Source organism: Heterocephalus glaber, unplaced genomic scaffold, assembly GCF_053883595.1.
Source record: "Heterocephalus glaber isolate CG9 unplaced genomic scaffold, H.glaber_assembly_v1.0 deba00001812, whole genome shotgun sequence".
Classification (NCBI taxonomy): Eukaryota; Metazoa; Chordata; class Mammalia; order Rodentia; family Bathyergidae; genus Heterocephalus; species Heterocephalus glaber.
In genome coordinates, this window is record NW_028258483.1 from 51,329 (window position 1) to 63,550 (window position 12,222).

At 37.7% G+C, this 12,222-nt stretch overlaps 1 protein-coding gene across 1 annotated transcript in view; it reads left to right on the forward strand.

The window, feature by feature from the left end:
- Efcab3 (EF-hand calcium binding domain 3) overlaps positions 1–12,216 on the forward strand; it is a 61,273-nt gene extending 49,057 nt beyond the window's left edge. Inside the window, exons 13-14 of the mRNA XM_087203847.1 lie at positions 1,087–1,280; positions 9,982–12,216. Coding sequence (XP_087059973.1) covers positions 1,087–1,280; positions 9,982–10,199 — 412 coding nt within the window. The 3' untranslated portion in view covers positions 10,200–12,216. The remainder of the gene's footprint in view (positions 1–1,086; positions 1,281–9,981) is intronic.
- Positions 12,217–12,222: the final 6 nt, after the last annotated feature.

Genomic DNA, 12,222 nt, shown 5'->3' on the forward strand with positions numbered 1-12,222 from the left:
CGATCCCCGGTACCAAAAAAAAACAAAATTTTTTTTTTAAATAAATTGAAGGGCCGGGGATTTAGCTCAGTGGTTCCGGTGCCTGCCTCGAAAGTGGAAGGACCTGAGTTCGATCCCCAGTACCAAAAAATTAAAAAATAAATTGAAGTCATAGTATGTGTCTTCTCTGACTACAATGAAATAAACCTACTCATCAACAAGAATTTTAGAAATCATAAAATTTATGGAAATTAAACTTTTCTCTATCCCCCTCTGCTTTTCCCCCTTTCCTCTTCCTCCTCTTCCTCTGCATTTTCCTCTTGTGATGACAGTGAAACTCAGTGTCTCAGGCATGCTAGGCAAGTGTTTTACCACTGAGCCACACCCCCAGACCCAAGAATTTATTTTAATCAAAAAGTTGCATTTTAAAACCCAACACAAAGTAATGTAGTATAAACATGACTCATGTATATTCAAGATAGTGCCATTTTAGGGGATGTGTCAAGGGTCTTGGGTATTTATGTACATGAGATCAAATAGTCTTGAGCAAGATGAAGGAAATCAAAAGCCAAGATAGTCAAATGGCCTATGGAAATTATAGTAGAAGTCTTATAGTGACACATGCCTATAATCCTAGATACTTGGGAGGCTGAGGCAAGAGGATTGCAAGTACCGTGGCAACCTGGGCAACTTAGCAAGACACTGTCTCAAAATAAAATAAGGGCTGAGGATGTAGCTCAATGCTAGAGAACTTGCTTAGAATGCATGAGGTCCTGAGTTGGATCCTCAGTACTGCAAAAATAATAATAATAGTATTTATTCTATAAATGTCACAGAAATAAACATTCAAATATTATTGACAGCACGTGGGAGACTGAGGCAGGAGGATCACCATGAGTTTGAGGCCAGCCTGGGCTACATAGTGAGTTCAAGGCCAGCGTGAACTGCATAGCGAGACCCTATGTCAAAAAAACAAAAACCAAATATTATTGAGTATGCAAATAAGATTTAAAATATATTTATTCAGCATATATAACTTGTAATTTAACATTTTTCTTTTTGTCTTATAGCTCCTTTTATCTATTTTTAAATTACTTTTTTTTAAAGCTACTTCCGAAGAAAATTCCAGGATATCAATGCAGAAGTATTGTGGAATCCAAATGCTATGGGTTATGGAAAAAGAAGATTTAAACCAGGTATGTGCATGACTCCAAGCTCAAGCACAGCTGCCTTTTCTAACGCTGCCCGAATTGCAATTACAAGTGAAAAGGATTTATTTAAATTTCTTGAAGAGCTCAAAAGTAAGAGCCATTTGTTTGCTTTCCACTCCTTAAAAGGATATTTTAATTTTTTATTAGTGTATGCTTGCAATACATCATAGCTACATTTGTTTTGGAGGATTGGTAAATATGGATATGGATATAGTATTTTTTTTGCTTAAATTCTTTTATCGGTACATTTTAAGTGTACAATTCGTTTACATCTATAATTGGGTGCTCGTACCTGTACATGATGTATCTTGGTTCTTATTTTTTTCCCCATTACCTGTGTGTGCCCTTCACCCCCTCCACCCTTCCCTATTTACATAGACTTTGTTTCCATTTTTTTCTTTTCTCAGAATTTTTCCTTTCTATAGCATATCTTGATAACCTTTTTTCCCTTTACTTGCCCCTTCTTCCTCTCTCAAATCTATTTCCCATCTCCAACAAGTCTACCTTTTTGTTTCCTGTCATCTCTCCTCTGTTGAACTCTTTCATTCATTTCTTGCTGTCTTAGGCTTCTTGTACAAGAAGCCATGTAATATTTAATTTTCTGTATTTGACCTCACTTAACACAATAGTTTCAAGTTCCACTCGTTTTCCTGCAAATCCCATGACTTCATTCTTTTTTTAAAAAATTAATTTTATTGGTACATTTTAGGTATACAATATAATGGCATTCATCATTGGAAATTTGCACCTTTATATAATTTCTCTTGGTTCTTATTTTTCCCCATTCCCCTGCCCTCCCTTCAACCCCTCCATCCCTCCCTATTTACAAAGACTTTGTTTCCATTTTTGCATTTTCTCATATTAATTCCATGACTTCATTCTTTTTTATGGCTGAAGAGTATTTCATTGTGTATATGCAGTATGATGGAAATATACAGTAAGTGTTAACATTTTTAAAATTTATTACAAAGACTCATTGCCACTAACCACCCTCATAATATTCCCCCTAGCTTCAAACACACTTATTTCATCATTCTTGCAACTTTCTGAAACAGTTCCAGAAGTCCTCTTTCATGACTGTCTTTTCAAGGTGTGATCAAAAATACAGTGAATGCTGCCCGGTGCCATCTAACAGAAAGACAATGCCAATACAGTGTGTCTTCATCCACCTTATTTAGAGATCTGGCATCATGCAACTTCTGGCTCTTCCCCAAAGTCAAAATAACCATGAAAGGTAAATGTTTTGGATCAATTCAGGACATTGAGCCAGCCACAACAGTGCGACTAAAGACATTCACAAAACAGTATTTCCACAGATGCTTCAGAAAGTGGCAAGAATGATGGGATAAGTATGTTCAAAGCAAGTGGGAGGGGCCAGGGATTTAGCTCAGTGGTTCTGGAGCCTGCTGTGCAAGCGCAAGATCCCAAGTTTGATCCCTGGTACCAAAAAAAAAAAAAAAAAGCAAGAGGGAGTATTTTGAGGGAGATGGATGATAATGTCTTTTACTATAATAATTTTCTTGCTATGCAGTTCAGGCTAGCCTTGAACTCATTATGTAACCCAGGCTGGCCTGGACCTCCCAGCAATCCTTCTGCCTTAGCCTCCTGGGTGCTGGGATAACAGGTTTGTGCCACCACACCCAGCAGGCTTTATTGATTTTTTAAAGCTGCTCATTTTCAATTTCACTGGATTCTGCCCTGATCTATATTACTTTCTTCTTTGTGTATAATATTTTGTATTTAAACATTCATCATATTTTTTCAATCACACCTCATATATACCACATTTTCTTTATCAATTTTTCTGGTGATGGGCAGTTTCTATAGTGTAGCTGCTGTGAGTTGCACTGCTATAAACATGGGTAAGTATTTACTGTATCACCATACTATGTCTTTAACTCTCAGAAACACACCCAGGTGGGATGTGGCTGAGTCAAGTAGAATTTCTAGTTTTAGTTTTTTGAGGAATTTCCATAGTGGCCACACTAGTTTACCTTCCTACCAACAGGTGTAGAAGTGTTGCTTTTTTCCCCTCATACTCTCCAGCTTTTGTTCTTTTGTGTGTTCTTGGAAGCCATTCCTTTTTTTGGTACCAGGGATCAAACTCGGGTCTTTGCGCTTGCGCAGCAGGCGGCTAAACCACTGAGCTAAATCCGCGGCCCTTGGAAGCCATTCTGACCAGGGGTAAGACGGAATCAGAGTTGTTTTGATCTGTGTTTCCCTAATGGCTAAAGATGCTGAAGCCACTGCTGCTTCTTCATTTGAGAAGTGTCTCTTCAGTTCATTTGCCTATTTTTTTAATTGGGTCATTTGTTTTTTGGTGATTAATTTTTTTTAGTCCTTTATATATTCTAACTATTAGCCCTCTATCAGAGGAGTAGCTCATTTCCCTCCCATTCTGTAGGTTGTCTCTTCACTCTGTTGTTTCCTTTGCTGTACGGAAGCTTTTTAAGAAAAATTTTTGAGACAGGGTCTTGCTATATAGTTCAGGCTGGTCTTGAGCTCACTATGTGGCCAAGACTGGCCTTGAATTAACAGTGATCTTCCAGCCTCACCCTCCAGAGTGCTGGGATTATAGGTGTGCACCATCAAGCCTGGCTGTACAGAAGCTTTTTAATTTGAATAATACTATTCATTGATTCTTGATACTATTTTCTGTGCTATTAGATTTCTATTCAAGAGATCCTTGCCTGTACACACTGTGGCTTAAAGTATTTCCCCTAAGTTATCTTCCAGCAGTTTTAATGGGTTTTTTTTGTTTGTTTGTTTGTTTTTGGCACCAGGGATCGAACTTGGGACCTTGGCTTGCAAGGGAAGCAGCGGAACCACTGAGCTAAATCCCCAGCCCCTGTTTTCATGTTTTTGGTTTGCCGGAAGTCTTTGTTTTGTTTGTTTTTGTGGTGCTGGGAATTAAACCCAGGACTTTTACAATGAACTATATTCCCAGCCCTTTTTTATTATTTTTTATTTTTGAGACAGTGTCTCACCAAGTTGCTAAGTCACCCAGTCTGGGATCAACAAGAATACTGAGATTACAGGTACGTGGCACCATACTAGCTCAATGTTCCTGTTTTTACATCTAAGTCTTAGATCCATTTTTATTTTACTTTAGTACAGGGTGAGATGTATGAATCTAGTTTTAAATCTTCTGGATGTGGATAACCAGTTTTCCCAGCACATTTTCAAAAAGGTTATCTTTTCTCCAACATGTCTTTTTGGTCTTTGTTGTGACTTGTGTCTAGATGTCCCCCCAAAGCCTTATGGAGGCATAGGTGGGGCTTTTCAGAGGCAGCTGGATCTAGAGTGTGTGATGCTGGGATCAAGAGTATGTGATTACTAAATTATTCCACTGGATGGTTTGGCATAGTTCTGGGAGTGGATAATGGGAAGGCCCTCCCTGGGTGTGAGTGCTACCCGCCCTAAGGAAGTATAGCCTGGATAGAACACAAGGGACAGAAGGAGGGCTGCTGTTGTCCCTTGCTACTTCTTTACTACTTTGCTGCCTTTTGTTTCTCCTCTGTGATGTCCCTCTTCCATGCCACCCTGCCCTGAAGCCAACAAACTATGAATTGAAACCTCTACAAACTGTGAGGTAAATAAATCTTTCGTCCATTAATTTTGGGTATCGAGTATTTTGTCTCAGCAGTGAGAAAAAGTAACTAAGACATCCTCTTTGTCAAAAATCAGATGGCTGAAGGTATATGGGGTTGTTTCTGTGTTTTCCTTTTTTTTTCCCAATAAGTTTATTGGTACATTTTAGGTATACAATACAGTTACATTTATCATTGGGATCTTGTACCTTTACATGACGTATCTTGGTGCTCATTTTTTTCCCCATTTCCCTGCCCTCCCTTCACCTCCTCCACCCTTCCCTATTTGCAAAGACTTTGTTGCCATTTTTTTTTTCCTTTTCTCATATTTTTTCTTTTCCCTACTTTCCTTTTCCCTACCCCTCCCACTTCCCCTACTCCTTTAGAACTTTTCTTCCTCTTACACAATACCAATTACACATTTTTTTTTTTGGTACCGGAGATCGAACACGGGACCTTGCACTTTAGAGGCAGGCGCCAGAACCACTGAGCTAAATCCCTGGCCCTCAATTATACATTTTTAAAATTACAAGATCAAGATTTAGAGGGCATTACCACAGATTTTACAGAATCTAAAAGGAAATAGAATCCATATTACAAAAATCTTTTTTGAAATAAATTTGACAACTTCTATGAAGTACCTTGGAAGACAAATTAATGAAACTAACTCTGGAGGAAATATAAAATTTGAATAGCACCTATTAAAGAAAGTATATTCCTAGCTTGAAAACCTATCTATATGACAACAACAGGCTCATATACATTTTAACTGATGAATTGTGTCAAACATTTAAAGCAGAAGAAAGAAGAAACACTTCTCCCCTCATTGTGGGAAATCAACATTGTGCTAAAACTAAAACTGGATAAAGATAATAGAAGAAAAAAGTATGAACATAGATAGAAATTTGTTTAACAAACAAACTATTAGAAGTCAGATCTGGCAGGATGTAGAAGGTGGTTTTATTATAGGGATGGCAGTGTTGGTGCAGCATTGGAAGATCCATCCCCATAAGTAATCCTTTTAACAGAAGAAAGGAAAAAGTTATATGACCCTGTCAATAGTTGCAGAAAAAGTATTGGACTAAATTCCACAGCTGTTCATGGTAAAATCTATCAGGAGTCTAGAAGTAGAACAGAACCTACTTAACAGATAAAAGACATGTACTCCATACTTCCAGCAAAAACTCCTTATATGAATGGAAAAGATACAATGCTTTCTCCTTAAGGTGGGGAACAAGGGCAGATAGGCCTACTCTTCATCTGTCCGTTAAAGTTTGAAACCTAGGCCCAAACCAAAATAGTCTGGCAATAAAATGACACAATTAGGATAGAACTGCCAAGGTAGACGCAAAATCTTTATATGTAGATGAAATGATCATCTACAGAGAAAATACTAAGAAATCTCGAGGAGCCCCTAGAACTTGTATTTGAATTTAGCAGGATTAGAAAACACAAGGTATATATAAAAATTCAGGTCTATGTGTACTTGGTGTAAATGAAGAATTGGATATTGAAATTTAAAAGTTATGTAGGAGTAAAAGGACCTAGAAAAGTAAAAAGAAAAAAAAATAACAGTGTTGGAAGACATTTATTACCTAATTGTAAGACTTCCTCTAAAACTACAGTAATCAAGGCAGTGTTGGCATAAGAAAAGACATATAGATCAATGGAATAAAACAGAGAACCTAGAAATAGAACCACACATATATGGTCCACTGATTTTTGAAAGATTATTTAACATTAACATTTTATAGAACATAAACTCAAGAGCAGAGGAAAAGATAGTGTTTTCAACAAATGGTACTGGAACACCTAGTATCCGTATGTAAAAAATTAACCTCATCCCTTTATTTCCATTCATAAAAATAACTTGAAAGGATCTATGAACCTAAATATGAAAGACTAAAACTCTAAAACTTTAAGAAGAAATTATAAGGGAAAATGTTCATGAATTTATGGTAGGCAAGAATTTCCTAGGATACAAAAAACATGATGTATAAAAGAAAAAAATTGATAAATGAGATTCCATCAAACTTTAGAACTTTAAAAGACATTGTTAGGAAAATGAAAAGTAGTCCTTAAACAGAACTTATTTATAATACATAGGACCTATGACCAGAATATATAAAGAACTCTTACAGGGCCGGGGATTTAGCTCAGTGGTTTCGCCGCCTGCTGCGCAAGTGCAAGGACCCAAGTTCGATCCCTGGTACCAAAACAAAATTTTTTTTAAATTTAAAAAAAAAAAAAGAACTCTTACAGCTCATTAATAGACCACCCAATTTAAAAATAGGCACAAGAAGATGATAAATAGCCAGTAGAGCACAAGGAAAGGTCTACAACACTAGAATCAGAAAAATACTAATCAGTAAAATAACAAGATCATATTATACACTCATTAGGGAGATGAAGTTAGAAGTTTTAAAAGAACAGATGTCATCTTAGGTGTGAACCAGTTAAAACTTTCTGTTACTGCTAATGTGAATGTAAAATGATAAAAGCATTTTGGAAAACAATATGGAAATTTCTTGTATTACTGTTAAGAACCAACAGTTCTGTTCTTAAGTTTTTACTTAAGAGGAATGAAAACACATGTTCACAATAGATTTGTACATACAAGTTGAGTATCCCTTATCTGAAATTCTTGGGACCAGAGTGTTTCAGATTTTGGTTTGAAGTCCACTTGATCTGGAAAGAAGATAGCTACTCCTGCTTTTTTTCAGGTTCCTGTCGCATGGAGTATTGTTTTCCACCCTTTAACTTTCAGTCTATGAGTTTCTTTTTGAATTGTGTTTCTTGTATGCAGCATATTGTTGGATCTTGCTTCTTGACCCATTCTGCCAGTCTCTTTCTTTCGATTGGTGAATTTAGACCATTAACATTGATGGTTATAACTGATACGTATTGACTTATTATTGTCATGACTTTTTCTTTTTGTTGGATTCTCCCTGTTTGTGTTTAATATTTCCTAGGATATTGTGTAAAATTTTTTGGAGTACTGGTTTGGTATTCATGAAGTTCCTAAGGTCCTCTTTGTCATGAAAGTGTCTTATTTTTCCATCAATTTTGAAAGATAGTTTTGCAGGGTACATCAATCTGGGTTGGAGGCTGTTTTCCTTTAGGCCTTGGAATACATCACTCCAAGCTCTTTTTGCCTTGAGAAGTCTGCTGTGATTCTGATAGGCTTTCCTCTGTATGTGATTTGTTTCTTTCACTGCTTGTAGAATTTTGTTCTTCTGTTGGATTTCTGGAATCCTAACTATTATATGCCTATGTGTAGATTTTTTTTTTTTTATCAAGGCTAGTTGGAGTCCTATGTGCCTCACTTTTCTGTATTTCAAGTTCTTTTCCCCTTCTTGGGAAGCTTTCTGCCATCATTTCTTTGAAGTTTTTTTTATGTCATTTGCACTCTCTCCTGTTTCTTCATTGTCTCTGATCAGTCTTATGTTACTCTTTGCATTGTCTAGCAGCTGCTGGATTGATTTCTCATGGCCCCTCACTACTTTAAAGAATTTTTTCTTTTCCTGGTCACTAATTTTAATCTTATCTTCTATATCTGAAATTCTGTCCTCACATTGGCTCATTCTGCCATGTAACCTTTCAGTGAAGTTTTTAATCTCCTGGAAATCTGTTTGCATCTGTTTTATGGATTCCATTTGTTTCCTGTGTTGGGATTCCATCATGTTCCTCAGCTCCTCTATTTTTTTAATCTGTGTCCTCTCTAGATTTATTAATCATATCTTGCACTATGGGCACAGTCTCTGCTGATATCTGAGAAATTATTTCTGATTTCAGTTTTTCCAGATCCTTTTTTGTTGCCAGTTCAGGGAATCCAGGTGGGTGAGTATCAGATTGTTCCATCTTGTTTCCCTTTGGGGTTGCTTTAGGTGATCTGGAAGTCTGGTTTTGAGACTTGTTTACGTGTCTTCTCATTTCAATATATGGGGGGCAGGGGGTGCGTGCTGCTGGCACCTGTGTGGTTCACCTCCTGGGTGCTGGGGGCAGCTCTGCTCCTCGGCGCTGGGGGCAATCTCTGTGTTTTCTATTCTATTCCAGTGGTCTATAGTGGACCCTGGGGTTACAGTCAGCCTGACATACAAACAACTTGGGTTATGACCAAAATTTTGGTTTTAACTTACAGCCAACGTCTTGAGTTATGACCCGAATTTGTGGCCATTTGTGCTTCCAGATGGTCTCAGATACAGATTTAACCCTTAAAGAGTTCTGGAAGGGAAAAAAAAAAAGAATTCTAGAAGGAACATTACAACATCCTTTCTTGTGCAGGGTTACCTGAGAAATCCTTGGCCGATGTCTCTATAAGGACACTGAGATCTGCCTGGAAGAAATTGTGTCCTAAAATTATACAGGAGAGGCACCGGGGATTTAGCTCAGTGGTTCCATCACCTGCCTCGCAAGCAGAGGTACCCGAGTTCAATCTTCTGTACAAAAAAAAAAAAAAAAAAATTATACAGGAGAGAGGCTCTGAAGGCTGTGTAGAGGAGCCAATTTGAGTTACAACTAGCCCTTGCAAATGAATTGAGTTCCTAAGTCAAGGATCCACTGTGTATATCTATTTTTGTATGAATACCATGTTGGATATGGGGTTTGGGTTTTTGATTTGTTTTTTACTCTAGTTTTATAGTATAACTTAAAATCCAGAATTATGGTGTCTCTCACTTTGCTCTTTTTGCTCAGGATTGTTTTGGCTATTCTGGGTCTCTTCTGTTCCCATGTAAATACTAGGATTGTTGTTTTTTTCTAGCTCAATGAAGAATGTTGTTGGTATTTTAATAGAGATTGCATTAAATCTTACATCCTCTTTAATCTCTTGCTTCAGAGATCAATAGTTTTCATCATAGGGATCCTTCACCTCCTTAGCTGGGTTAAAGGATTTATTTGTATAGGACTCATCAGAAGTAAATACTTGTGGCCAAGAGCAGGACCTGAGCCTCTTTTGAGTAACTATTAATCTCTGTCATACAGATGTCATTTGAAAGCAAAGATACCCTTGTCCTGAGTCCTTAGACATTAGGGTGAAACCCGGAGTCTACAGATGGATGTGGAATGGGAAGAGGAGAGTGAAGAAGAAGAGCATGGCTACTGAGGAGAAGCATAGATGAAGAGCAAAACGGGCACCAAGAGTTTGTCTTTTATGAGAGTTTCATTGTTTGTGATACTATTTCTGTTTTTTATCTTTTTAGGGTGTAATTACCCTTCAGATAGCCCATACTCAAAAATACCCATCTCTCCATTATTTCCTAATGTGGATGGGATGGTGATGGGAAAACCTTTCAAAGACATACAGAAATTAGAAATGCTAAGGAGAAAAGAGCCTCTGAATTTCTTTGAGGACTACTTTTTCCATAAAAGAGACTGGAAAGCACAGGTGAGATTTAGATTATGTCACATTAACATTTAATACTTGGGTTTTTAAAGTACCACCTCAAGAGAACTAATCCTATGCTTTTTATGAAATATTTTTAATCATATTTCACATGAGTTTCCATAGCCATGTTTGTAAATCTAAGCCCAGCTGTAAATATTTCATTTAATTTCAACAAACACCTAAACTTACTGAAAGTGACAGTCCTAGGTTTGGGGTTAGGCAATATAAAAATAACAGTAAGAGGCCACGGGTCTACCTTCTTTGCTCCCCATTGACTCAGGGACCAGGAGCTGCAGTTTGGACTATCTCAACCAGCTCAAGACTATGGTTGGGTCAGACATTATAGGGTGGGAAGACAAGGTCCACATCCATGGAGCAGTGCAGTGATGAAGTGGCCATCTTATCCTTGACTAGAACCCTACTTAACAGTCCTAGCTCTACCTCCTGGCCTGGCTTTGCTTTGTTGCCCCTAATCCATTCACCCCTATGTATTTTGTTATCATGAGTTTTAAGTTCTCAGGCGAGTATGCCCAAACTGCTAGATATTCTCTCAGGAAGTTCTGACCTTACCTCAGGTTTATCACAGGCTCTCCAGCCTGTGCAATGGAAAGGAGATTAACATGGAGACAGCCTACCCTGTGGGGCATCTCCGAGTTCCAGAGGTCCATCTGCAGCTCACATCACCATGAAATCACCAGAAGGCCCCTACAGGCATCGGGTATAAGAGTCCCAGAGAGGGGTATCATTGTCACAAGTGACCTCCGCGTCAAATTTTGTTTTTATCTCTCCAAATGAAGTTACACCCAGGCAAATAACAGACAAGATGAAAATAAGTGAACATATATCCTCCTTTAAATTTATGTCTGAAAATTGAGCCAGTCTGACATACGATGCTTATCTGTATACTGTCAGTCACTAACTAGAATAATACAAAGTTCATGTATGTAAGGTCTTTATTTCTTTCACTGAGTAACTTCTGTCACCTAAAATAGAGCCTGACTCATAGAAGACTCAGTATTTTGGTTCGGTTTGGTTTGGTACTGGGGATAAAATCCGGGGCTTACTATATGCTAAGAACATACTCTACCATTGATTTATGCCTTCAATCCCTTTTGGTTGGAAGAAAATTGTAATACAAATATTTTATTAAGAACATACTATATACTAGATTATCTCCATAATCTTAGCAGAGATAGCACCAATAGCTTTCTAAATGGTCTTTTGGCTTCTATTTTTGTCCCCTTCACTCTATTCTCAACACAGTAGCCAAAGTGGCTGTTAAAATCAGCTCAAAATCCTCCCATAGATTTTCATATTATTCAGAGGAAGAAACCCAAACTCTTCAGAATAACTTACAAGATTCTACACAATCTAAACCTGAGCCTTCCAATTAATGGCAGCTAGTAGTGACTGTTTAGATTTAAATTAAGCAAAATTATAAATATAGTTCATCAGTCACACTATCCACATTTCAAGTGCTCAATCGCCCTATGTGGCAGATGGCTACTTTATTACATGGCACAAAAATATAGAACATCTCATTGTGGACAGCTCTGTGGGGCACTGATGATCTGGACCCCCATTCTGTATCTACCTCTTCTTCTGTTGCTCACCTCCAGCACACTCCATTTCACCTACAAAGCCTCTTTATTATTCCTTTGCTACCTCAGACATACTCTCATCCTCATACCCTGGCTTTGCTATTCCCCTACCCATGCTGTCCCCAGATATCTGCATAGTTCTCTCATCATCTCTTTCAGGTCTTGACTGGAATGTCACTTCAGTAGGCCCCTCTAACAACCCTATTAAAATCACAGTTCCTACATTGTCAGTGTATTACATGCCACCAAACTGAACATTTCAAATGGCTAATTTTTTGCTTGTTTGTTTTGGTTTTAGGGGTTTGGTTTTTTGGTTTTGTTTGTTGTTGTTTGTTTGGGGGAGGGTGTTGGAGGTTTTCATTTTTTGTTTCTTGGTTTTGTTGTACTAAGGATTGAACCCAGGACCTTCACACTGAAGTACAACCCCAGCACAGCCTTTTTTATTTTTATTTTGA